This window comes from Haliaeetus albicilla, chromosome 10 (assembly GCF_947461875.1).
Source record: "Haliaeetus albicilla chromosome 10, bHalAlb1.1, whole genome shotgun sequence".
NCBI lineage: Eukaryota > Metazoa > Chordata > Aves > Accipitriformes > Accipitridae > Haliaeetus > Haliaeetus albicilla.
Window position 1 is genome coordinate 28,833,407 of NC_091492.1, and position 27,680 is coordinate 28,861,086.

General features: G+C 45.5%; 1 protein-coding gene across 2 annotated transcripts in view; it reads right to left on the reverse strand.

Moving 5' to 3' along the window:
- Nucleotides 1-23,758, reverse strand: part of GRK3 (G protein-coupled receptor kinase 3) — a 79,073-nt gene extending 55,315 nt beyond the window's left edge. Inside the window, exons 1-2 of one of the 2 annotated variants that reach the window (XM_069794532.1) lie at nucleotides 22,944-23,758; nucleotides 4,287-4,363 (exon numbers count right to left, since the gene is read on the reverse strand). In XM_069794532.1, coding sequence (XP_069650633.1) covers nucleotides 4,287-4,363; nucleotides 22,944-23,056 — 190 coding nt within the window. In that variant the 5' untranslated portion in view covers nucleotides 23,057-23,758. The remainder of the gene's footprint in view (nucleotides 1-4,286; nucleotides 4,364-22,943) is intronic. The other variant, XM_069794533.1, reaches the window with a different exon arrangement.
- Nucleotides 23,759-27,680: the final 3,922 nt, after the last annotated feature.

The following is a 27,680-nucleotide window of genomic DNA, read 5'->3' on the forward strand; positions in this document are numbered from 1 at the left end:
GATGCAATTTGTCAGAAAGTCCAGTGTCAGACGTAAGAGTCACCGAACTATAACTGGCAACAAGTTTGCTCCAAAGCATTTAACTTTAATAACCACGATAATCCTGTTCTAAAGTAATATTATGACCTAATTCACTCCCTTTAACACTTGGCAGTTATACTTGCTGCAGCAGACCCCAATCCGCCCAGCAGCTACGCACATTACAACTCATTTCAAAACTGCCCTCTGAAAACAGCGTTTTTTACAAGCATGCCCACTCTGCAGCGCAAGGGAGCACAAGAACTCCACGTGCAATCCTAACACAGTCGTGAAGCAGAGTGGATTCCACGTGTAAATTATAGATATTGGGATACCAGAAAATGTCTCTTTTTCTAAAGCAAACACATAATCTGGTGTTGTAGCAAACAGGATGTGGTAAAAAGAAAACTAGCTAAAGGTGGTTACGCACTCCGCTTCGAGACATGCTGTACTTCCCCATGAAGCTTCTGCTGTGGAGGAAGCAGCTTCTGTAGGAACAGCCGGCTGCTGGGCTATTAAGCGCTGCCAGAGCATTTTTCTGGGTGGCTCTATTATCTTCATGTCCTCTGACTCATTAGGTGATTCTTAGAGAGTTCAAGATCATTCTGGAGCATCACTCCTGCAGACAGACGTGCCATTTTCAAGAGATGAGAGCAACCTGTTTGCCTTCACAAAGAAAAAGATGTAAACAGAGGACAGACACTTTTTTATGCAACTCTTATGAAGCCTCCAGGCCATTTTCATCCCCAGACAGGCTGCTGCCACGCTGCTCGCTGACGGACTTTCCTGCTCTTATTCCTAAAGGGCAGAGCAAAGGTTTTGGTTTCCGAGCCCAAGCTGCCCCTGCAATTCCCTGCAGCTGCACACCCAGTGGAGGTGGCAGGGAGGGAATTTGAGCCAATCTTTTACAGTGGGATGTGGAAAGCACTGATCCTAAAAGGATTTAAGGCCTCATTAAGGATAAATACTTGCAGCTGATAAGACCAGCACCATTAGACGTACTCATAGGAAAACATCCAACAGGAACAACTCCATATACGACATTGGAAAGACTTGTATCAGACAACTGATCAAAGCCCTGGTTTTTACATTTGAAAGAAGGATACTGAAAAACAGAAAAAAACAATGACCTGGAGCTGTAAGAAAGAATTGTGGTCTGGAAAAAAAAACCCGAACAAACCTTACAGTCCTTGTCCACATCACTTGCCAAAGGAACAAATAGGTAGCTTGATGCAGTTGTATAGTTAGTATATAAGGATAAAGCACTCTATACTAGACAGCTCTTTAACTGAGAAAACAAAGGCACAGGAAGAGCCAGCAGCAAGGGGATGAACCAGCAGAATTACAGCTCATCATCAGAGACTCATTTGACTGGGGTTGATTTAAACTCCTGTGAGTAGGAGCTGTGTTCCGTGGGGCATCCGCCCCAGACCTGCACACACAGGTCCAGCCTTAGCTGCAGTCTCTCCGCACCCCCACCATACAAAGAGATAACAACAGGAGCAAAGAGGTGATTAGACTTTTAACTACCTCACCATATTTATTTTCACAGCCTTTTGCATAATGCTTGCCTAAAATTGAAGGTACTTTACCACAAGCAATTATGCTGATGTCTGGAAACAGAACTAATTTAATGGCAAAGAACGAGCTAGAAAACGCAATAAAATTTAAATGAACAACCACAGTAAGGAAATACAGTATTTTCTAGTGCAATGCAAAGTCTTCTGTTAAAAACGGTCATGTTTTATCTTTAATCTTTTTTTTTTCTTCCATTCTAAATCCTACTTCAGAAGAAACTAGCTTCAGAAGTAACTGAAACTCCAGCAAAGTGGTCACAGAAGAAGACCTCATTTCCGGGTAACAGAGGGCAAGTACTGCTATGACTGTACCAAGGCAAGAGGAGGATAAAACCTCACCGCACATCTGTGAACTACGCATCTCAAGATCTGGGCAAGAAACTAATAGGTTAGTGAAACTCTGGGGTCTAAAATTCCAGATCTGATGGCTACCAACATGGGGGGGGGGGGAGAAAGATATAATCCTTCCAAGGTTACATTTACCTAATTATAGTTGCTATAACTTAACAAAATAACTGCAACATTCTTCACTGTTCTTTGGAATCAACTATTAATGAAAAGTATTCAATCACATAAATACAAATATCCATTATATATAAGCTGTTCTGTTTGACTTTTTTTTTTTAAAGGGGGGTGGAGGGGAGGACTTCTTTATTTCATTGCCACCAAACGGAATCAAACGAAGTTGGCTTGTGTTTGGTTGCTTACAATTCCACTTATTTTGCAACTACCATGCTATAGCAAAATATTAATGATTCAACACAGACATCTAAACTGAAGCACATACTGAAAGATGTCAGCACAAGCAAACAAGGTACCTATGCATTTACAGTGTAATATTTTTGGCCAGAATAAAAAGCCACAGTTTTTATGCACAAAGATACAGACTACATTTCAACTACTGTAATACAAGGGAAAGGTCCATGAGACTTCTATGAACACGTACTTTAGACTGGTGTTGCCACAACCCTCTTTGTCATTAATGGATTTAATAGCTTTTTACAATCTGTGATACACTTACAAGAATACTATTTATTTTAATCTGGCAATACTTAAAACTCCCACTCCAGAATATTCTCGTACCTACTGAGCTGCACATTTCCAGGCAACCAGGAAGGCTCGACATTTCTGCTCCAGCCAGCAAGGGAGACCAGCTAAAGCTCAACCAGCCCAAAGATGCCCCTATTGGACCACCTTCCCTGGGAAACAAGGCGCAGCGGCACTTTGTTCTTGGGCGTTTGCTTCCACTGTTAATTACAGTCTCGGTGTATTTCAGACAGGAATAGAGCCATTGATCTCCTTGAGTCTTCCCAGCCCATTTTATGGTTTTGTCCCCATTTTGCAAGACAAGAGCAGCTAGCTGTACTATCTTAGCAGACGTATGCCAACCCACTCCTCAAATCTACTGGACAAAGATTTCACAAACCCCTCATGAAATCCATTCCCCTGCTTTACTACCCATCCTACTACTAAAATTTTGTATTCATGTCCAGATTTTTTTTAATTAACATGTTAAACCTGTGGAAAACTGACTAACCTCATCAATTTCTGCAACAACTTTTCTGGTTTTGAAGACTGTTCAACCTCACTTCTCTCTTTCATAGCCTACATAACACCCTATTTCAGTACTTCCTTGTAGGTCACATTTAGCAGACCGCTACGTAAGGTCTGCTCATTCCCACTGCTCTTTTCTGGGCTCTTTCCAGCAGGTTCATGTATATTTTGTAGTCCAGTGCCAGGACAGACACAGTATTCTGCCAAAAGAGGATTACCTCACATGCCTCACTGGCTACAATCCTGATTTTATATTTAGTCGTGTGATCTAGCTGAGACAATACAACCTACAGCTCACTATAACAGCCAAGTCAATTAAAAATGTCTACCTGATCAGTGGTTCTCCACACTGTATTTGTGTAATTACTCCAGCACAGGTGTAGAGGACACTACTTGTTTTGACTGAGAAGCACTGCATTTTTTCCCCTCCCCTACTTTATGAAGATCTTTTTTAATTCTGTCCTTGTCCTCGGTGTGGTTACAGACTTTCTCAGCATGCAAGCAGAATACAGAGGTTCTTCATCCCAGCATTCACACTGTTAACTAAAACGCTGCATAGTAACTGATCTCTGACGCTCTTATGTAAACTCCCCGGATACATCCTTCCATGTTCATACGGAAGCACTGATTAACTGTTCCTCAAGTCAATTTTCCCAACAGTTTCTCCCCCTGCACACAGCAGTTTCACCCAGGCCACATCTCCCTGTGTTGCTAGCCAAGAACATGATGTCAGACAGTCAAAACAATACTTATGGTTATCTTTTCTACTACGGCTCCCTTATCAACAAGGCTTATTACCCCTGCAGAGAAAAAAAAGTTTAACTGATGCAACACATTATATTGTTGACAAGCCCATACCAAGTAATATAATTTTCTCCTCAATGTTTCCAAATAACTTAATTATTTTCCCAGTAGTTTTCCACAACATGAAGTTGACAGGTTGCCTTGCTTCATCTTCTTCCCTTTCGCAACATTTCATTTTATTGAAGATCTTTGTTTTACTAAGTCCTGTCCATATTCCAGTGTTCTTCAGACCATCTACAACTCTGATTTTTCATCAGTCATTACAGAGAAGGGGCAGGCAAGCCAATCTTAAAAATATTTACATGAGTAACATTTTATTGAAATATGACTTACCAATTTTCTGATGAAAGATCTTGTCAAAGGTTAATTCACCCCTTTCCTCAAGGTATTTCTGCATAACACTGCGGATACTGAAAGAAAAAAAAAAAAAGAAAAAAAAAAAAAGGAAGAGTTACTTGAAACTGCTTATTTTAAACCAGACCTTTAACATACTTTGGAGAAAAGGATCACTAAAATGAACCATCAACGTAAAAGACTCATGCAAAATGAGATACCACTGCCCATCTATTGCATCAACTCGCAGCATGACAGGCAGTCTGCTGCTCTATCTAAAGATCATGGGAGTTCAGAGGACTACAGCCACTAACAGCAACTGGCCTGTAGGCAAGTCACAAACACAGAGAGATCACTGAATTCACAGAATTCAACATTGCAAATTATTTTATGAAAATTCAGTCTTCACCTATAAATACCTTTCCAGACATCACCTTACTAGCCTGAAATTAGCCTTGCAGACTCAATACTGTGATTTTTTTAAAGTTGTGGGGTTTTTTTTACAGGTTCTTAGAGCTTGAGGTACACAAGAAGCATCACTTTTCCGCCACTGTAAATATTAATACTGTCCAGTGTAGAATATTAGCACTATTAGTACTTATTCAGTGTAGGTAACTTTTACACTTCAAGCTTAACACAGTTCTGTTTAATATCTTTATCAATGATCTGGACAAGGGGATCGATTGCATCCTCAGTACGTTTGCAGACGACACCAAGTTGGGCAGGAGTGTTGATCTGCTGGAGGGTAGGAAGGTTCTATGGAGGGATCTGGACAGGCTGGATCGATGGGCCCAGGGCAGCTGTATTGCAGTTCAACAAGGCCGAGTGCCAGGTCCTGCACTTGGGTCACAGCAACCCCATGCAGCGCTACAGGCCTGGGGAAGAGTGGCTGGAAAGCTGCCTGGTGGAAAAGGACCTGGGGGTGTTGGTTGACAGCCGGCTGAATATGAGCCAGCAGTGTGCCCAGGTGGCCAAGAAGGCCAACGGCATCCTGGCCTGCATCAGAAATAGCGTGGCCAGCAGGAGCAGGGAAGTGATTGTTCCCCTGTACTCGGCACTGGTGAGGCCGCACCTCGAGTCCTGTGTTCAGTTTTGGGCCCCTCGCTACGGGAAAGACATTGAGGTGCTTGAACATGTCCAGAGAAGGGCAACCAAGCTGGTGAGGGGCCTGGAGCACAAGTCCTATGAGGAGCAGCTGAGGAAACTGTTTAGCCTGGAGAAATGGATGCTGAGGGGACCTTACTGCTCCTTACAACTGCCTGAAAGGAGGCTGTAGCAAGGCAGGTGTCAGCCTTTTCTCCCAAGTAACAAGCGATAGGACAAGAGGGAACAGCCTCAAGTTGCATCAGGGGAGGTTTAGATTGGGTATTAGGAAAAATTTCTTCATCAAAAGAGTCATCAAGCATTAGAACAGGCTGCCCAGGGAAGTGGTTGAGGCACTATTCCTGGAGGTATTTAAAAGACGTGTAGATGTGGCACTCAGGGACATGGTTTAGTGGTGCACTTGGCAGTGTTAGGTTTATGGTTGGCCTCGATGATCTTGAAGGTCTTTTCCAACCTAAGCAGTTCTATGATTCTCTATCAATAGCCTACACCACACAGTGTGATGTTGCTAGAATTCCCCTTCAAGAATCCATACTGATCTAGTAAGGTTTGAAAATGCCACAACTGAGCATGAATTGGAAAAAAAAGCCATCAGTGAGTGCACATAGTTCCCTTTGCTGTATGCCACTACAGAAGCAAGAGCAGAAGTTTCAAGGAGAGCTCCCAGGCTTTCCCTGGGTTTGCCCAGGGCAGGGTTATCCCATTTAGATATCTGCGGGTTGAATGGAAGGGTAGCACGGGGCTGCCACCGGGAGCTGGAGCACCAAAGGCTGGGTGTTTTTCCTCAAAAACAGAGACCGCAGGCAGAAGCACACAGGCAATATCAGGTGGAGCCCTAGACTGGCCTTGCCTGGGGCGAGCTGAGCCCTGGGGTCACAGCACTTCCCAGGGCACATTCTGGTCATCGCTTTGTTTCTTTGCTCTTGCATCAGGTTCTAGCCTGCACCTTGTGAAATAAATGTACAAGTCAATCAAAGCTACATCAGGCTGTTAACACTGCAATTGCCATATATCATTGAGAAAATGAGCCAATATAAGCTCCATTAGGCCCCTAGCTTGGCTGCAGTGCACTTAACATCTACTTTGCCTAATTTATAATGTCACAATCACTCATTTAAACCACATTAACAAAGATTTCCTTTATTTGTCAAGTAACCTCAATATTCATTTTAATATAATGCCTATAAAAATTTCATACGGGCAACAATACAAGTACATAAATTTTAAAATATGTGTAGCCCAGCAGTACCATGCCCTGTTAAAACAACTATACTGTCACAGGATTAAGTAAAAATTCCACTTGACTTTTTCTGTTTCCAATTTTTAAATTGATATTTTCATAGGTACTACTTATTTTTATAAAAATAACCACAAATACCCTGTACAAAGTACTCATGCCCTAAACAAGATGGTTAAATATCACTCACATCTCTGCAGAAGACTGAGCACCTAATCCTTGTAAAATTTGGACTCTGAACTACTTCAGGAAAAAAATGAACAGGTACTTGTGCAGTTTTGGGTCGCCATCAGCAGCAGAGCCCTGCCCAAAAAAGCTGCAGACCTCACAGGCAGTCCTGCAAAGGGCTGAGACCATCCACTCTCATGTGCTTACAAGGACCCCATCACCAGAGCTTCTGAAAAACCTCACAAATATTAACAAATATCTCTTCCATCGTCTTTGAGGGAGGAAAGTATTTGCGCTCCTCCTCCTCAGATGAGGACCTGAGGCATGAAGTCTGAATGACTTGACCAGAAAAAAGTCTGTAATGAAAGCCAAGAAATTAGCTTGAAGGCCCTAAACCCCAATCTAGGAGATTATTCTATTAATAGTTTTTATGTGTGTCTCAAAGCCTCGCATGGAACACAGATCTACGAACACTGTGATCCAAAGCGAGAACTCCAGAGGCTAACCACCACGTCAAGTTAAACAAGAATTGGGAGGGCTAAATGTTGTTAATCAGGTTTGAGATTATAAATTATTCAGTGAAGAACTTGCTAGTCTTTTTATTTGTTCATTAAAAACTAGGTCTACTCTCTGTGTGTTTTAACAACCTAAATAAAATACTGATTTCAAACGAAGAGGAAGCAGTAAATAGAGATCATGTTCTGTACTTGGGAAAAGCAAGGTACTAAAATAAAATTTATCACATAATTGACAGAATTGCCAAGTTTGGCTGCCTGTTCTATGGGCAGATTTTTAAAAATATACATCCTAGCTTAACGTGTTTAAAATGGTGACCATAAAACTTAATTCTTCTCTTAAATCCATAAAATGTTAGCACACTGATGGCAAAACACCACCGGTTGTACTGATGCCGGCACGTACTGGTGAACACGGGCAGCAAAAGCCGTACAGCTTCCCCCGGCAGCGCTCGGCCGTGGAGCAGAGCGGTCGGACTGGGGGGATGGCCAGAGGCACACGACAGCCATCAGCCCAGGAAGGTTTAGGAGAGCCCTGCAGCTCCACCCACCCATGGGCTCCTTCCCTCTGCACCCCTCTTCTCCCAACCAGACCTTCCCCCTTGTCTCCATGCTTACAGGAGGACCACTTACAAATGAACATGGTATGCATCACCAGAGACCACAAACTTCCTTCTCTGCGGCCTCCTGGTTGACCCGAGGCCACCAGCGCTGCCCATCACAGTGCCTGCCCTTGGAGCACTCGTCGGCAACGCCCCGTTCCCACTGACCGCTAGACCATTAGTAACATAATAAGCCTTTTTAATAATAATGACATCAAGAAAGCTTTCCTCTGCTCTAACAAGTGCACTGCAAGAAATTACATAAACATATCTTAGTCTAGACAATGGGAGAAGATAATGAAAAATTTAACGTATGACTGAAGTGTCCAGGAAAACACTCTGATTGTGTAACGCACAAATCACTCCAGCGCTTCTCCTCCTCTCCCTTGATATCCAGTACTTCTGGTCTGATGGATAACATGTCAAAAGAACAAAATGTTTTTGCAGCTACAGAATCTGAACAAATCTGTAAAATGATCACAGGCTACGGGAGTCCACACTGCATTCCAGCTTCTAAACAACAGACTTCCACCCCTTCAAAATCATGTCTCTCTATCCATATGAATAAATAGGAACAAATTACATGGAGTGGATTATGACTACTCAGAATAATCAACTTCTAATGCTCACATGAAAGTTAAAGGTAAAAATCCTGCTGAGTTCAAAAGAAATGGAGCAGAATCCATATATCCTCCAGAAGAATGGAAAATTTTAAAACGCAGCCTAGCACATTCCACAAACAGGAAGGAAGCCTCCTTCTCTGCCTTTGTATATTGAATCATTAGTTGCCCTACACATAAGCAATCTGGAATTAAAAGATGCATTTCACAGAAAAGTAGCCATTTCTAAAAAGCTTTTCATATCCAAATATGCTTTCAGCGCAAACAATGCACTTATGTGAGAAGTGGACTTCTTGCATAAGTTCATCTCAGTTCACAGCATGATCTACCTTAATAGCAACACTCAAAATAAGCAGAAACAAAAGCTGGCTAAAAATGAAATCCAGGGAGACTTCAGAAACAAAAGCATATCCAACTGTACTATAGCAAAACCTTCTGTCCATATATTTTTTATTTCAGAGAGGAAGAAAATAGCAAACAACAAAAATTTCAGAAACTCTTCAGTTTGCTGTCCACATACCAGAAGTCAACTGAAGTAACACGACAAGTATATTTAGGGGAAATCAAAAGTCAGGCTTAAAATGTTGTGAGAAATACAGTTTGGACTCTGGATACCTCTTTGCTGGTTTAATCGGGGCCAAATTTAAGCAGGTACCTGGGAGAACAGTGCAGCCCCTTGCCCCATGACCCGGGGCACAGCAGCACCTGCACCAAGGCCAGGCAGAGAGAGCTAACATAGCAGTGACACAGTAAAGAAGTTTTGGGAGAGTTTTTTATTGCAAATAAAACAAGCATCTCCATCTCTGGCAACACAAACAGTACCAGCCCATGCTGATGCTGAGGGCTGTGGGCAGCAGGGTGCTGCAGCAGGGCCACGGGCGCTCAGCGGGCTCATCTCTTGCAGCCCCACAGGAGAAGCTGCCCTTAAAGAAAGAGTGGAACAAAAACACCAGGCTTGTGAAGCAGCTCAGAGCGCGCTGCCTGCCCAGCAGCAGGCAGAAAGATGACTATCTATCTGCATCGTCATCAAACTATAAACTTCGTGAACAGCGCAGGTTGCTCTAACCTGGTTGGCTCTTCCAGCTCCCCAGAAAAGGGGTTTATTACAAGCATGAGCTGAAGAATCTGCTAAAAGGAGCTTTACGCTGCATCTTGAAGCTCTAGTGACTATAGCCAGCATCCTGGTCTTTCCAACTTGATCAAAGAAATCCACTGAAAAGAAACCTGCAAGGTTAAAACACATTCTGTAATTAAAAAGCTCTCACTGTCTACAAGCATGCATGGTGGCACGCAGTCTGACAGGACGCAGACAACAGTTGCGGTGCCAAGGTCGGTACAGGCGGAAAATGTCTACTTGAAAACATGCCTTCTGAAAAACTAAGAAGAGAACACATTATGTTCTTCTTAACACAGAAAAGGACGTGTGTATGGCAAGAACACCACTCATCTGCAATCCTCCCTCTCCAGCGAGCGACCCCAGAAGCAGCAACCCAGGAGGTCCCTAAGAGAGGGAGCTCACCCCAGAGCCAGGATCTGTCCAGCCAGAACCACACAACACTGCCCACAGCAATAGCCACTCCTGCTGCTTCGCCCCCATAACAGATCAGTAATATTCTGTGACTCCAAGGATAAGCATACCTATCAGAAGAAATTAAACTTCCGCTGGGTGTATGACTGGATCTGGAACCGCACAGCCCGTAGGAGAGCCACTGGAGCCCAAGGGACAGTCAGTCCACTGGGCAGCCCGAGTCAGCACAGGCAGCCGGGAGCACAACCGCAACAGATGCGGGCGTATGCAGAAAGAAGTTACAGAGGAGAATAAAATAAACAGCATTGATCTTGACATTTCCTAGAAGTTCTGCTATTAATTTCTAAGATGTATAGATTTTGTCCCCGCAGGTTTCTTATACTAAATTATGCAGGAGTTCTTTTGAAAGCATCTTGCACCTAGGAAATGGAAAGGGTAAAGAAAGACACAATGGTATGTATACGTATACATACTCTTACTGTTGGAACTAGATCAAGAAGCTACTTCCCACTGGCCTTCTTACTACTGTCTCTTAAAGGAGCTTTTAATTATTTATCATGAAAGCACATTATTTTTTCTTATAAATCAATAAGAGCTCAGATTTGTGGGATATTATCTACTGTACAGATGCACACATGCACACCACAGCTTGAAGAAAAAAACAAAAACGTTTGGCCTTATTGCAAGCATTGAATAATCATCCCTACATTAAGAATGCACAGTTACACTCACTAATATATTCACCTATAAGCTGAAGCAGGAAAAGGAGAACAGAAAAACAAAACAAGAATGAAATGGCAGCTTTACAGAGACTGGCCTGAGGAGAGCAAGAGTTCAGTATTTAACTCTGCCAACACTTCCTGTATCATCCTGGGCAAGTCATAAACATTATCTGCCTCAGATCCCCAGTCTGTAAAATAAAGCTGTATTCCTTTTTTTCCTCCTCTTTGTCATCAGGGCAGGCATCATCCTTCTGCTATGTGTGTATCCTGCACCCAGCACACTAAGCTCCTGATGGCTCCTGGCATGTCCAAAACCTATTCAAATGCTAATAATTATTTCAAGAAAATGCTAGATACTCAGCAAGTAAATTACCACTGCCTTTGACTGCCAACTTTTTGCACTGACCCTCACCGCCTTCCTGCTCTCTGCACTTTGAGCATCCCGTTTCCACACTGGACAGTCAGCTTCCATTTATTCTTGTTGGCTTTCTCCTCTTCCTTCTTGTCATCACTCCCTATTCCCCCTTTTCAAATCCCTCTCTCAGCCTGTTCTCACCTTGCTTTCTGCACTGTATTTATCATGTCCCCTCATCCCATCCAGCTTTCATTTCTACCTTCTCCTTTGTCTTCTCAATCTGCACAAATGCACCAGCGCACACACACAGGGAAGCCTCACAAAGCCAACAAAGACCTGAGCTTGCTGCAGTCAGTAAATAACTAAGCCCGCTTAGACCCATTTTCAAATGCGAAGGAAATCTGGAAGTCCAACATATAATAGTACCACTGCATCATTAGTAATATAGTTTCTCCTTACAAGTATTTTTACTGAGGTTTTGCAGAGTAGGAAAGAAAACAAGTCACCTAACACAAGGTGACAGGGAGAAGGAAACACCTCAACATAAAGCATAAATCTGTGTGACTGATTACCAATGATGCTATTATTTTCTTGTAACATGTTCATCACTGGCATGAAGTACCTTTCCAGCTGAACAGAAAACTCCCCTTGAATGAGATTTGTAAACTGCAGTGAGTCACTGGATCACAGCCCCCAGGTAAGCTTAACGCTCCACTTTGGGGGTGAAAGCGACGGGCAGACATTTGCTGCAACCAATAAAAAAGAATTAGTTTCCCTCCTATACAAGAGGTAAAAATAGTGAACACATCACAAACCATTCAATCCATTTCATTTTGCTTCCTCTCAGACTTGTACCCAGTTCAAAGTTCAGCAGAAGTCAATACTTCTCCAAAGGAGTTTGTTCTCAGATGCTGTAAAAGGTATTTTACACACAGCAACTTTTGTTAGAGCAATTAATGGGGCAAAGTAAATTCCCAGCATACAAAGCCAGAAAGGACCATTAGACCATCTAACCTATCTATTACTTGTAAAATTCCATATTTGAAGAGGAAACAAATCATTAGAAGACTGTGAAAAAACTTTTTTGGACAACAACAAAATAACATGGAAAAAAAATGTTCCTTTTTTCGTTTAATTTTGAGCATCCTATAATATTACTAGAATACCCAACAGCAATGCAACATCCAATTGACTTCATTATTTAATAGAGAACTAAAAGTGATCACTGGTGCTACACTAATTAGTGCACATGCTCATTCTACTCTTAGTCTCATCAGCTGACAAATAAAGTAGCAATGAGTGAAACCTAACTTTCAGCTCTCTCCATAAGCACAGCACATCCCCTTTGCACACCCTCTAAAGTTTACACTAAGCCCACTGCCAAGTCATTTCACTGCAGCAAACTAACGCTCTTATAATTGTCAAGGATGATTAATAGCATATTTCCACCCAAGAACCCTACTTGCGATGGAAGGGATTAAAGCTCAGCAACACTTTCCCACAACCCCCCTCCAGCGCATGCATCTCATCCAGAAGACAAAGCAGCTTCACCTATACAAATTATATTAATGGCGAAAAGTTTACAACAAGGTAGCCAAAAGCAATAGCTACGTAGCTACGATTTCAAAATACGCACTATCCTCATGTTCCTTGAGGATCATTTGCATTATCATTGCTGAAATCTGAAACTAATATAAAAGCTTCCACGTACATGAATTTTTCAGGAATAATTACACTGAACTGTAATGTCAAGGACTTGCCCTTCCACCAGCATGCTGCTACTGAGAAATTACAAGCAAGAGAAATCAGAGCAAAATCACATCTCCTCGCTCCTACTGCAATTAATTCATCAATCATTTATTTTTTTAAAAACAAATACAAAATTACTGAAGACATGCCAATTTTTTTAATCTTTCCATATCTATAAAATGTTTAGAACTTTCTTTAAAAGTAGTGTGCAAGTATAAACATTAACTAAGTTACCAAGAACTACAGCCAACATCGACTGAAACACACTACATTTGCCTGTGATTTATTTATTCATTTATAGTCTCAGGATGCAATTTTAAAGAGACTTACACATTTATTTGCACTATCCAAATCCATCATAAAGTTGCTAAAATTGGACCAAAGATCCTGCCCCAAAGCCTTTGAACTGAAAGCGTGACAGGGTCAACAAGTACAATTCAAAGCAATGACAGAATGGCACACAGCCATTACAGCCACAACATTTTTTTTCTTCTTTATTAAAGTGCATTTAAAAGGTTTAGCAATGCAAGATTGATCAAAAGTGAAAACTGTTAAGAAATATTTGGCCTAAGAATCAGATCTTCTCAGAACTCTTTTAAACAACAAGTTAAAACTACAGAAAAGTTCCCGTTATTTTTTTCTCCCCCAGAGGAACAATCCCCTTTGAATAGACAAGCATCCCTCCAGAGCCTTGCATCCCAAACACCGCAGCAGCAACTCTCCTAAAGCAAAACAAAAAAAGAAGTGTAAAATTGTCATCTTTGATTTTTTTGCTTCTCATCGTGCGTTTTAACCTGGCAGTTATTTTAAGGTCCCAGAAGTAAGTGAGATGTGAACAAAGCAACCATAATCATTAGAACAATTTGGGAAGAAGATTGACAAAACTAGGGTAAAAAAAAATAAAAATAAATAAATAAAAAAATCAGAGGACTGATGCACAGAGACACAGAATCGCTTAAATGTGAAAATGAACAGAGTGTGATGGGGAAGACACGGGGAAGCCAGGCTGGAGACTTAAGAAAAACAGCGAATGATGAGAAGGCTCAGAAAGGAAAGTCACCCCAGAGGCACAACCTCAGCTATCCTTATAACCCACCGAGGGCGGGGAATCAAAGCCAGAAAAGCCAAAACGCTAAGTGTAGCCAGCAAACCACAGCCGCCTGAACCAAACTCCTTCCTGACCAGTTCTGCCCACGGCACAGCCAGGCTTATTTTACCAGACACTTGCGGCCTCAAGAGTAAAACACCTACCCACGTTTTGTCATCTTTTCATTTAAAGTTCAGTTTAACCGAGACTGGTATTTCACCGAGCTTGCTTTCCCTTCTGAAATTAAGACAGAAGCATAATAAACAGAATAGCAGCCAAGAAGCACCCATAGAGCTGTCAAGTGCAGGCTGCATTCTGCGCTCAGCCCCTTGGCAGAGGGGTGTCTTCCTCTAAGGTTGGGAGCATTGAGTATTTTATTAGGTCCCCAGTGCTTTTTAGTTTTCTAGGATACGGAAGCTACTGGGAGATCTTTTCTCACCTGTACCTTAAGCAGAGGTAGCAACTCCTCGTGGGTGACGAGCACCCATCCGTTCCCAGCTCCGCACAGAGCTTCTGCAACGTGCATCCCCACGGAGTCCCCCAAGGCTGCAGCAAAGCACGGGGATGTCGGAGCACAGCTGGTACTTGTCTGGTTCGGTGCATCGCAAACAGGCTGCATCAGCTGGACTGAATTTCTGTCGGCGTTTAATGAAGGCTTTGATTTGCACAGCTCTACCAGATCCTGAAAAATCTGCCCTTTCCCCAGTTCCTTTCTCAACAGGACATGACACATGCTGACGGGACAAATTCCTGGCACACTGGAAGGAGACTGGGGGGTTTCTATATGGAAGCGGTTTCTCCTGACACTCTCAGAAATTTTTATTTATTTATTTATGCAAGGCATATTTAGATAGGTGTTTATTCAGTATTTGAATGATTTTCTTGGACAAACTAGTAAGCATGGGGTGAAGCTCCTTCTGCGGAAAACAGCTGTATTTTCTAAAGCTAGAAAGTGCTGCTTTTACGTCAATTTAGTTCAATTAAATTATGTTCTTTGGCTTATGCACCTGGACCTGACGGCTCCTGATAGGCTTTTTTCTAATTTTATTAATTACCAAAAAAAAAAAAAAAAGAAGAAGAAGAAGAAAAAAAAAAAGCTATTATTGACAAGAAGATTAAACCAGGCCATTCCACATGATTTCACCAGAACAGAAATGAAGAGCTGCATACATTCATTTCCTGATGTTATAGTTGCAGCGTTTTGCTGAAAACACTTCACATGAGAGGGTCCAGGCATTGAAAAGCCATCATACCTATAAAAGGAGTAACAGCTATAAAGTTTATTAATTTTGCTGAAAAGACAAACCTGCCTGTACACATCTCCCACCAGAAACACCAAGCGTGCTCTGTGTGCCGTGGCTCAGCTGAACTCTGTCCTGTCGATGCACCCAGCCCTGGCCGCTGCTCCAGGCAGGTCCCACTAGCACCCACAGCCCATCCGCACCGGGCACCGGCTCCCCAGCTCCGCACAGGATCGCACAGATGCATTACACCTATAATGCAACATCACGTTACAGAAGCTTTCCCCAAAACAGCCCTAGAAACATCCCTCTGTTTTTAGCACAGTAACAGAAGACTGCACGCTGATCTCTTCCCAGATCACCCTCGTTTACCTTTTTTCTTAATTAAGGTAATGACGCCCAAGGGAAGGTCTATGTTTCAAAACATAAGCTTCAGCCTTATAGCATCCCCACAGGAGAACTAATTGGAACATCTCTCTGAAGGCCAGATCTCTCTTTCGCATGCCCAGAGATGCTCCGAGTACTCTATGCTCAGGAGCTGAGGCAGTCTGGGGCCTCCACTGCTTGTCTGAAGCTCAGAATATCTAACTGCAACTCCTGCCTCTGCCAAACGTCCTATGTGTCAGCAAAGGTACATCATTTATTTTCTAATTGGCTTGGCTTCTGATCTGCACAATACAGGTAACAACAGTACCCTTCTTGCAGACTCTCATTTCTTGCCTATGAAAGCTGCAAGATCTTTGCAACAGGCCCTTCATCTTCCCATGCACTTCTGTACAGGCCTGTCTTTTATTAAGGTATCAGACACTGCAGTTACAACAAATAATGACCTGAATTCCCAAGGGAGAGAACACCCAACTGGTGCGGAGAGCAGCATCCGCAGCAAGCGGGAGCCCTCCTATACAGGCTCCTACACTGACAGTCCATCCCTAAAGCATGCATTTTTCCTAAGAAAGTACTGTAGTACAAAGCTAACTTGAGATAAAAGGCAAGTACACTTTGTTAGCAGCCCTAGCATTCCGTATGTATACTAAACTATTTTGAGAAAGCCATCTTTTTACTACCTTCTCAACCACACACTGCTACTGACAGCAAAGTTAGGAGGCTGAATTTCTAAACAAAACTTGAGTTTTTAACTGCTCTGTCATCTTTGCTCACCCTGAGCAGGACCAAGCTATTCCACAATAAACACACAAATGTTCAGTCTTTCTTATAATGCTAGTTCAGCACAAACCACGTTTATTTCCCCTCCTCAAACAGTTACCATATGAATATTCAAGAATGCCTTTTCACCCAAGCAACATGATATATAAGATAAGCTTCAGTCTACATACTTCATCATTCCTGAACAGGTAAACTAACCTTTGAAACATATACATTACTGTGAATTGCACTAAACTAAATAAACGATGGCTTTCTTCACCATAATCAGCAATAATAATTTAATACGTAAGTAAGGAAATAAAAAATAAGAGGGATAGTCTAGGACAGAAGACAAGCATGATGGGCAAGCGCAGCGCACTCACACTGCTCTCTGGATATGCCGCTGGACGGCAGAACAGCCCTATGGCTTAGGGACAGGGGGACAAACGGCATGCTCAAGTGTCTCAAAAGGACTTCTCGCAGGTATTTTTAGCACTGGAAAAATGGGCATATGCTCTGCTGTCTCACTGAAATGAGAAGACATCCACCATCTCAGAAATATTAGTTGCACCTACTAGATGGCAATGCTTTAGAAAGTACAGTAACGTGGAATGCATCTGTTCAAGTAGTTTACTACCTGCTTCAGGAAAGTGCCCAGTGAACTATGAGAAGCTCTGTTTAACAGGGACACTCTGACCTTGAAAAGTACAAATCCATACTGCTTGCCTCCAATACACACGTACTTCAGGTTCACCTACAGCACTTATCCTACTTCTCAGAATACTTGTCTGGTGTACGCCACATACTCAGCCATCTTTAGCTCTCACCAAAGGTTTACTTCCTTTATTCTTTGCTTAAACATTCAACTCAAACAGCAAGATACAGTATAGATGCAAAATGATAAATTAGTTTATAAAACCATTTCATTTAGAATCCTTTTTACTTCTGTAGCTTCACAAATTACATGTCAAGGAAACCATTTGGAACAGTTTAAGTGTCCTGCATGCTGGTTTTCATTTCTTATTCAAATTTTTCAATTCAATTTTTAGTAAGTCCTGGAAATGGTATAAAAATACCAAGAAACAATCTCACTTCACACTAACAAAATTTTAAATGTCAAACAAAAGCCTAAACTGTTTTGCAATTTTAGACAGCCAAGCTTAAGAAGTTCTACTAAAACAATGTACAGTCATTATTGCTACAAGCAGATGGAGCAAGCTTCAATAAAGTACCACCACCTTACAGCGCTGAAGTTACCTTGACACAAATTCATCCGAATTAACCATTAGATCCTTAATCCTCCGTATCATCTCCTATTTAATTCTGCTCTCATTGGCACCGTTTCTGTGCAAAACCCAGTAAATGGATAAGCCTTTGCAAAATCTGGGCCCATTTTTTTTCTGAAAACAGGAAAACAGTACTTTTTGACGATTTCTACCATTTGCATTCAGACAGCAAGGAAGAAGCATAATACAGCACAAGGCTTCCTGGAGCCACTACATTCTCTAAACAACCTGCATATACAGTAGGGGTTTTGGTATTAACATCACCGATGAGACCCTGTTAGACTCTGCTCTGCTGTGCCGCGGACCAACAGCATAAAAAGGCGTTCCAGGTCCCACGCTTGCTATCGGAGACAAGCGAATGCAAACGGATAGAGGGAGACAGACAGGAAACACCATCAGTAAACATGACAAACACTGCATCAATACACCAAGCACTGGCAGATAAATCACAGTCTAACTCCATAAGCTTCACAACAAAAGAGTGTTTTAATGAGGGATGCAGGGGAGGAGTTCTATAGACCTGACAGCAACGCACAGCACAGACCAAAGCAGGCAGTGCCTCTCAACTCACATAGGGGAGTGACGGAAGCCGGCAGCACCAGCCAGGTGCAGTAGTTTTCAATACCGTGCCACTGAGCAAGAGATGTTCAGTGAGGTAAGTGCCACCTGCAGAAGCCCAAAACTGAACAGTATGCATGAAGCACCAGAGACAAAGAAGCACCTAGGAAGATGCAAAGGGATGACGTGAGCGTAATAGCAACAAAATGAAAATTATACAAACAATTGTCAGGAAAATTTTCTTAGAGACAGCACTCTAAATGAATAAGCACAAGGCGGCGTTAAACAAAGCCAGAGAAAGTACTGTCAAAGTAGCCGCGACTGACAGCAGAGAGACAGAGGAGTTTTAACCTGTAACTTAGAGACGTTACAGAAGTTTCAAGAAGTACAAGAACACACTGAAAGGCACTTCAAAGAAACAACTGCAATTCAGAGAAAGAGTATAGTAATGCCAAGAGAACAAAATTGAAAAAACAGAACCAATAGAGGATAGAGTAATAATGCTTAAGTCCTAGTGGGAGATGCTGTTTGGGTTTCACCAATATTCAGCACTGTAACAGGAAGAAAGCAAATCACGAACAGCTCAGGATGGAATTGGACAAGAAAAACCAACCTCTGTGCATTCAATGCACCTCAATTAGAGTTTTAAACAAGTTAGTTTGAATACTAGGTAAGAAAGCAAACAGCGCATCACAGATTAACATGCCCCGGCGAGAAGCAGCTGGGGTACCAGTGCATTAGTCTTCACCTCTAGGGGTAAAGTGAAGGTGGGACAGTAAGAAAGAAAAGTGACTGAAACATGCCTTTTCTCCCTGCAGAGGGGAAGGATTCAGAGAAAGGTGAGAGACCAAAGAAAAAGGTTGGGAGAAAAATACGAATCAGCTTGAAAGAGAGGCAATTACTGAAATAAGCAGGTTAGAAAAAGAAAGATGAGAGGAGAAACATCTACAACTGCAGCAAGAGAAGTGCGAGAGAAGCCTGGAGAGATGCATGCTATGTTTTGTTACCATGCTCTTGGTATTTGTACACCAAAAGCACTCTTAAGCTTACGTGATGTTTACAGTAAGGAAGCTTTAATGTTAACTTTCCCAGCAAGGATGGCTGCAGCCAGTGTGAGGACAGCAGTGCTGTATGCAAGCCCTCTGCAAGCCCTGCACCCTCTGTGATTCCAGTTACCTGATTTCCTGGGCTACTTTTCTCAACTTCACATGATGCAAATCCTTTACTCAAAACAGAAGGAGCTGTTGGTATATAGTGTTCTTCCACTTCCTTTGACCAAAAGAAGGGAAATCTAAAATTTACACGGAAAAGCGAAAAACTTCAGAAGTCTGCTGAATAACCTAAAAAATTAAGAGTGCAGTTAATTTACTCCTTTCCCCCCAAACTCAAAATACTTGACAGTAATTCTGTAGAAGAAGATTCAGGTTTCATATTTGCTCATATTTCAACACATATGTCTTGCTTCCGATTTTAGGTCGTATTTCTGCAGGTCATTCTGCCTTTGACAGCCCTTCTGTCCACCCATGCAAATCTACCCACAAAACAGGCTTTTAAGAAACAACGTAAAATTAAAAGATATCGTAGCTTTCCCAGTTCTTGGCAAGGCTCTTGGGAATGAAAGGAGGAAACGCAGAAGGGAAGGAAAAGCAGATGACAGAGGATAGAAGAAGGGTTGTTGTTTTGGTGTTTTAAAAAAACAAAAACACACTAAGCCTCTTCCTCAGGCACACTTGTCTCATTAGCGTTTTCTGTCCTCTTTCTTCCCAAACTGTGATATTTAACAATTTCGGTACAAAAACAGTCTGAGGATGCTTCGTATAAACCCAGCAATAATCAGCCCCACGGCCAATAAACTCTTCACCCTCCTAGTTTATTTGCTGCTAAGCCTTGGCCTGCAGCCTTGGAATTTATTCTGCCTCCACTACAGCTATTTCCTTGTAAACAGGAAGCCCCCTCAAATTTGCATTACAGTAAACTCATTTACTTCATTTAGTGTCAGTCTTATCTCAGCAAGATAAAACGGTGCCAACAGGTGTACCAGGCTCCAGCAAAGAGCCAAACTGTAATAGGGGGGTAAAACCTTTGTAATATTTCTTGAGGAGATAATGTCAGCAGCACAGGACGCTGTGGCTGGGCAGTGGTTGCCCGCCGGAGATAAACTGACATCGAACGCATTCCTGCGAGAAGAGAGCTGCAATAAGGCAGAGACATTTATTTTCAAGCGTCGATGTGATATTCCAGTGACCTTCCTGCTATCTGTCCCAGTGACAGCCAGGAGCCGACCACAACGATGGCTGCTCACAGCCCGGCTTTACAAAGCTGTGCTCACGCTCCTCCGGAGCTGCTCTCACACACATGCAGAGAAATAAAAAAAAAAATTATTTGGAAAAATTGTTTGATTTCAGACTCATATAAGAGGGGACTTTGTGTGTTGTATTTTTTTTTTACTGTTACTATATCAACCTGCACTTAACTAGCCGATTTATATAATTTTAAATGAATCACTTTGCCAGTGATACAGATATTTAAGTATACCCAACACACCATGCCTGTTTTAATGAGAGGGATCAAAAAAACCCAACCAGAAACCAGCACGAAGACATCTGACACCAGAATAACGGTCACAATTTCCTACTGTATGAGGAAATCCCTGGTTTCAGTTAGAAGCTGAGAGGTTCAGTCATTTCAAGCAATCTAGAGCCGTTTGTGGTCCCAAGCTTAGGTAAGTCTCTGTTCTCATTTATGTCCACGCTTCCTCTCATTCATCTGCTGAGCTGTCTTACAGGTCCCCAGCCCCATGGCACCCTGGCACCACTTACAGCTGCAAACTTCTCCCTCGCTTAAGGCTTCTCACCTTCTTCAGAGCACAACAGTCCGGGGGGGATGGCAAACAATCTTTTTCCTTTAATATTTCATGCAATCTGCAAACAGGTTCTTCCACATGCAGCTCTAGGAGCTAGGCATTTCAGCCACCTAACCCTTCACCTTTCCTCCTACTCTGTGAAACTTCCTCTTGCACCTGGCTGCCATCTCCCACCCTGCGGAGCCAAAGGTTGGTGAACCATCTCCCCGAGCTCACGGAAACTACCAAAACACCGACAAAACGCCAATCCCGGCGAAGGACAGCAGTACACCGCAGGTTCTTCAGGCCTCGTGCTGTGCTGCGAGGCTTGCGCCGCACTGTGCACAAGGGGATGTGGGTCTGGGCGGCAGCTTTCAAGCCTCCCCACAAGCACCAAGGGTGCTGTTATTTCTCAGGGCGTTGGAAGGAGTCCTCCCCTGCACATCCTCTGCGCTCCCACCTTTCACCTCCCCAGAGGGGTCACGTCCCTGTCGCAAACAAGGGAGCACCACTGCACGTCACTGATGCCAAGGACGGGAACAGACATAACCGATAAACGTAAAGCTTCCAGCACTCCCAGTAAAGCACACAGTACCTCAGGTTACCAGCGTAGGCTAAATTTGATGGATATTATTTTTATAAGCATTTACACATACCAGGAGAAAAACAGGCACCTTCATCTGTCCAGCAAGCCATCCTCCACCAGACCTTAAAAACAACTGCCTAGCTTCTTTATCTGAGGTTTCACTGCCTCTGCAAGGGGGATTAACATGGGCTGCGCACCCCCGTGCCCCTCGCCTTCCCCTGCTCTGCAGCGTCCCTGCGCTACCCAGAATTCAAGCATAAAGGCAAAAAAACGAGTGAAGCAGTGAGAAGAGGGCTTCAGTGATCTCTCGTTCACAGCAGACAGCTAGGCTAGGCCACCAGTAGGCTTGCAAACTGCCTACACGTTTTGCAGTAAATCTTGGGTTAGATTTTTGTCTGTTGCAGTATGTTGTTTGCTGGCTAAATCTTCATTTTAAATATATATAGACAGAGCCATGAAAGAGAGGGAAAGCTCACTTTTAATTTCAGCAATAAATCAGTAAGCGATGCTCAGGTGATTCTATAACATGCATAACCAGGGGCTGTCGTTCAGAAGAAGAGCCGCTTTTACCACTGAATCCCAAGGAAACGACCTCAGCTATGCCGAGGCACCCGTCTGCTCACCCGGCGAGACCCATGGAAGCCCACAGCGACAGAGCCGGCCGCAAGACCGAGACCTGCACTAGTTCATTGCTGTACACCACCTCTGCTCCGTGAGCTGCTTGCTAAGAGAACACCTCTCTCCCAAGTCTGTCCTCCCTCCCCGCATCTCCCTGCTCTGTTGTCAAACCTCACGAAGCATCACCAAAAAAAAAAAACCAAAAAAAAACCAACCAGCTCTGCAGAATAAAACAGTGAGAATGATTCAGTTTGGGTTTACCGCTTTATTTAGCTCAAAACTTAAAAGAATTCCTCACCCGCTGGATGAAGCATCAAGTTCAGGATCAAATAAACACCCGAACCGCGGGGTTTGGGGTTTTTGCCCCCCACCCCGGGAGAAGCGGGCTTCTACGCATCTCTCACCTACCGAGAAACGCCTGCAGAAGTTGTTCCGAACCAACGCGTCCCACTCGAACCCCGCTACTTGCTCCGGCCGCAACCCCCGGGCGCTGCGCCGCGCCGCGCCGCCCGCTGCCGCCGGAGGCCGCAGGGTGCCCGGGCAGGGCGGGAGGGCCGGCCGCTACCAGACCGTTATGTTCAGCACCGCGGTGCCGGCGCTGGAGGAGGACGGGCGGGGGGGGGGGGGAGGAACACGGACACACCGGGAGCGGGGAGGCCGCCGGGCAGGGGCCGGGACTCCCGGGCCGGGCCGTACCTGGGCTCGGGCAGGGTGATCTTCTTGCTGGCCCTGGCCGCCGGGGTGCTCTTGCTCTTCTCCATCGCCATCAGGTAGCTGACATCGGCCAGCACCGCCTCCAGGTCCGCCATGTTCCCGCTCCCGCCGCCGGGCTGCAGATGGAGGCTCCGCCGGGGGCAGCCGCCCCCGAGGCGGGCGGGCGGGCGGGCGGGGGGGGGGACTGGCGGCGGGAGGGCGGGCGGGCGAGGCGGGCGGCGGCAGCGGCAGCAGCTCCCCCTCCGCCGGTGCCGCCGAGCGCCTCCCGGGTGCGCGTGTGCGTGTGAGAGCGGGGGGGGGGGGGGGGGGGGGGCAGCGGCCGCCTCCCCGCCCTCCGCGCCCGGGGCTCGCCGCCGGCCCTGCGCGCCCTCAGCCCCGCGGCCGCCGCGGCGGGCGGGCGGGAAACCCCCCCCGCTCCCCTGCCCTCCCCCTCCGCGGCCGTGCGCCGCCCCCCCGCCGGGCCGGGCCGGGCCGGGCCGGGCCGCAGCGCCCCCCGCCCGCGCGGCCCCTCAGCGCCCGGCCGCCCCCGCCGGGCCCATGGCGGCGGCAAGGGCAGCCTAGGCGGCCCCCGCAGCGCGGGGCGGGCAGGTCCGAGTACACCCGCGGGGCTCGGCGGCCACGGGCGGGCGGTGCGGCCGCAGGGGCTGCCCGGTGGCGTTAGGGGCTGCGGCGCGGCGGCGCCTGCAAAAATCCGGACCTGGATTCCGCGGCGGCGGGGCCGGGGCGGGGGGAGCCGCCGGGGACGCCCGCGGGGATCCCGGGGAGGCGGCGGTAGCCGCCGGGGTCCGCCCGACCCCGAGGGGCTTCCGCGTCCATCAACCCCCCCCCCCCCATCCTGCCGCAGGGGGGGGAGGGCGAGAGGGCGGCAGGCCGCCGGCCCCGGGGAGGCGGGGAGGCCGGGAGGCTGGGGCCGGCTCCCGATGCTGCTGCCGGGGGCGGGGGGAGGCAGAGAGCGAAGCCCCTGCCGCTGCGAGTTTATGTCTCTTAAGCGAGCAAGGGGGCGAGCGCGGGGGCCTCGTTTGTTTATGCCAGGCGTGGTTTGGGGGATGCGGGTGCTCCCCCGGGACCCCCACGCCTCGGCCCCGCTGGCATCGGGGGAGGGGGGGGAGGCCAAAGCCATCGCCGGCCCCACACAGCAACGGGCCTGGGGTGCTGCCAGCCGAGGAGCGCGATGGCCTGCCCGCTTCGGAGCCTCGGCGCCCGTCTTTAAAATTAATTTCCTCGCAGTTTATCGAAACGCGATGTGCGTAAGGAGAACGGGATACGAATAAATGCGTGTGTGTGACACTCCGTTACTGCTCGTTGGAATTCTTGTGCTGGCAAATACCGGTGCAAAACAAGGCTGCGCGCTGAAAGCCGAGGGCTGGCTGTGCCAGTCTGCCGTCTGGGTGCTCCCGCGCACCCTGGGGCACCGAGGGGCTCCCAGCAGAGCTCCTCGGTCGTATTCCTCGTTAAAAATGTAGTAGTAGCTATACTGCAGCCAAGCGCTTATGCAGATTTCAAGTTCTTTCTTTTCTGAATTTCGTCAAATATGTCATAAATAATTGGCTCAATGAAAGGCTAAATCAATGACAAGTCTGAAGTTTAAAACTCAGCTTGTTTTGAGCTCTTTTCAAGTGCCGCCACTCCTCCTTCCTACATCTTTATGAAAGTTAATGATCTGATTAAAGCTAGGTAGAGTATACAGCTGGGAGGATTTCACCGTGCGGCTCATCATGAACTGTCTGAGAACCCGCTTTTTGTTGAAAATGTTAATTTAAACCAACACTTTTCACCGGAACAGATCCATTGGGGAAGGTTTCTCCTCTGCCGGTGAAGTTCTTGATCGCCCCAGAGCAGTGCTGAGGCTCGGGGTGTTCAGGCGAGAGGTGGAAGGGAGCAGAGGAGGACTGGGGGCACCTTCTTGGAAGCTCAGTGTAAAGTTTCCCACCAGCCCTGTTTAAAGTTTTCGCCGAGCCAAGCTATGAGATGGAAAGGGGTATTTTTTTTTCATAGATCCGCTGGGCTGGCAGCGAACGCTGGGTCTGGCTTGCGGGCCGGGCTTATTTCAGCGCCTCTGCGTGGGCTCTGCTTTTGCCAGGGTGGCGACAGGAGCATCATTGCACCCAGGTGTGGTGACTGTGGATGCTTTCAGTGGTACCTCTCCCCCAGCCTGGCAGAGCGTTCTTCCTCAATCCTCCGCACGGGAGGGGTCCCATTGCTGTCCATGAAGCCATCCAGGCACATACAGCTGTGTACCCTCATCAACGCTTGCAGCATTATTGTCTAATTAGTTGTAAATACATGAGCATACCTGATGCCCTGTGCTGTAGCGCACTCATCCTCCACCTAAGGCAAAACCCATGGTCTGCGCCTCACCTGTGGAATCATTTTAGAGTTCTAAAATGTTTTGAGTTTTGATGAGAAGGGCTGGCATTGTCTAATGATGGGTCCAAACCTGTTTGGCTCCACTATTATAAGGAATATTCTAATTTGTTTAACCAGGAGTAAACATTTGTCACTCTTACCACATCCTTAGCGTGGTTACAGGAGCAGACACGTGCATTTTGCTGGCTTTTCCAAGGTGACAGCTAAGTTGCAGCTCCTGCAGCCCCTCTGTCCTTCGCCACTCAGATATTTCCATGGAGAGAACGGGTTTTCCTTTCCTGAAATGTGAACGTGCAGAAGAAGCAATGGCACTGCAGGGAGGTTGTGATCAGCGCTGACCTGATAGTGTTGCTAAACACCACCATCACAATGCAACTGCACCGAGGGGAGGAGAAAGCAAACAGAAACCCAGTACTGCCCGCCTAGTGCTGCCTCGCCAAAGAAGGCCTTTTTGTTTTCTAAAACATTGAAATGACTTTACAGTGATGATGATAGCTATAATGGCCACAAAAATGCCACTTAGGATTCATAATGCTCTCCTTTTTATTCCTGTGCCACGTTTTCACCATTATCGTCTGGATATTGTTGTAATGTACACTGCGAAGGCATTCTTGGTGACAACTTCTAGGAAGTCATGTTTGGTGATGGTTAATACAGAAACCCAGTTAAGAAACTTGTTCTTTCTGCTGTCATGTTTCCATTGGTGCTAGCTGGCGCGGCAGCAGCACCTGGAACCAAACTAGTGGTGGCATATAAGAAAAAGCGTTCTCTTCACCACTTGTTTAAAAAGTGTATTTGCCATGCAGTCAGCGGTGGTGGCGTGACCCCGCAGCCACCCCTGAGCACTAGCTGGCGAGGTAGGCGCGCTGCTGGCTACCAGAGTTCAAACTTCCCTTCTTAGACCCAGCGGGAGCTGTGCTGCACCAGCATGGGGGCAGGGAGGGTCTGTTTATTAATTGTTACCTCTAGCAGCGTGTAAAACTCTCGCATTTTGCAGTTTTATATTCAGAGATTTTGAAGGTCGGTTGGATGGGCGTTTTTTTAATTACGGAGTGCAAGCAAACCTGATTTTTCTCCTGAAGCTGAAGCAAGCAGAACAGGTAGTGCTATCAGCCGCTGCAGGGAAGTTCAATTCCCCAAGTGCAAGTCTGCAGCTTTTCTTAGCATTTGTTTGTATCCCAGGTTTAGTGTTTGTCTGTATTGGGGGGGGGGGGCGGAGGGGTGCTTTTTTGGTGTGTGGTGTTTTATGCATTGTCTGTTGGTTTCAGTGTTTGTATGTAGTAATTGTGTGTGTTAATAAACAGTGGGGGGGGGGGTGTGTATTCCCTTAGGTAAAGGAAACCCTCAGTTAATCAATGCTAGGGTTAGCAGAGGTCAGAATATGATACACTCACGCAGGCTCTGAATGCATTTAAGTATCTCCTGACATTTCTGTGAATGCTGACTGATACTGTTCAATCAATTTAAGCGTGTCTCGAGGCCCGTCTGGGCTTGAGCACAGGGGTTTGCGTGCATCCATTGCAGAGCCAAGAAACCCTGCCTCCTCTCTGGTGTTCCTTCCTTCCAAGGAGTGAGTTTCTCCTACCATCTGTATAAGATTTAAATGTTTAATTTTGCACTGCTCTGCTTCACAGGATGACAGATGATATTACAGAGAGTAACGAGTCGAAAGTAGATTTATTAGTGCATCCTATACTAATACCATGCCATCAAGATAATGGTGCAAAATGGCACGCCAGGATGGAGGCGGATTCGTCCTGCTGCCCTCAAACCTGTGGCAAATCTGATAACAAATAAGATATCTGCTGCTATGCATGGCTGATGCTAGCAATATACCTCTTGAGGGGAATGTTCACATAAAAGAATATTAAATGCTATTTTTTAAATATTTCTAATACATTAACAGGAATGCACATAGTTTGAGATTAAGAGCATTAAGCAGTGTTTAGCTCAGTTCCCTCCATGGGATGCTGCTGTCTACAGAGAGAGCAAGCCAACGGCCAGAAACCCGCTGCATTCCTTGCTCCTCCTCAGCAGCACTGGTAGAGGATAATATATTTATTGGTGATGGATCCCGACGGGATCTGATCTCCGTGGCTTGTTTGTCTAATAGCCAAGCAGAGAGTTTGCATTTTGCTGCTTCCTCTGCTTCTGGCAGTATTACCTGGGGTGCAACTGTGTGCTTGGCTGGAAGGGAGAGGGCAGAAATCCCTTCCCCACACTGACCTCCACTGAGCTCCTCTCCCTAAAGCGCAGGGTTACCCAAGGGTAAAGCACAGGAGCAGCAGCTCCTACTTAACGAGGTTGCATGAGGATTCATTAGTAAGCAACGGTAAAGTGCCCAGAGGACAG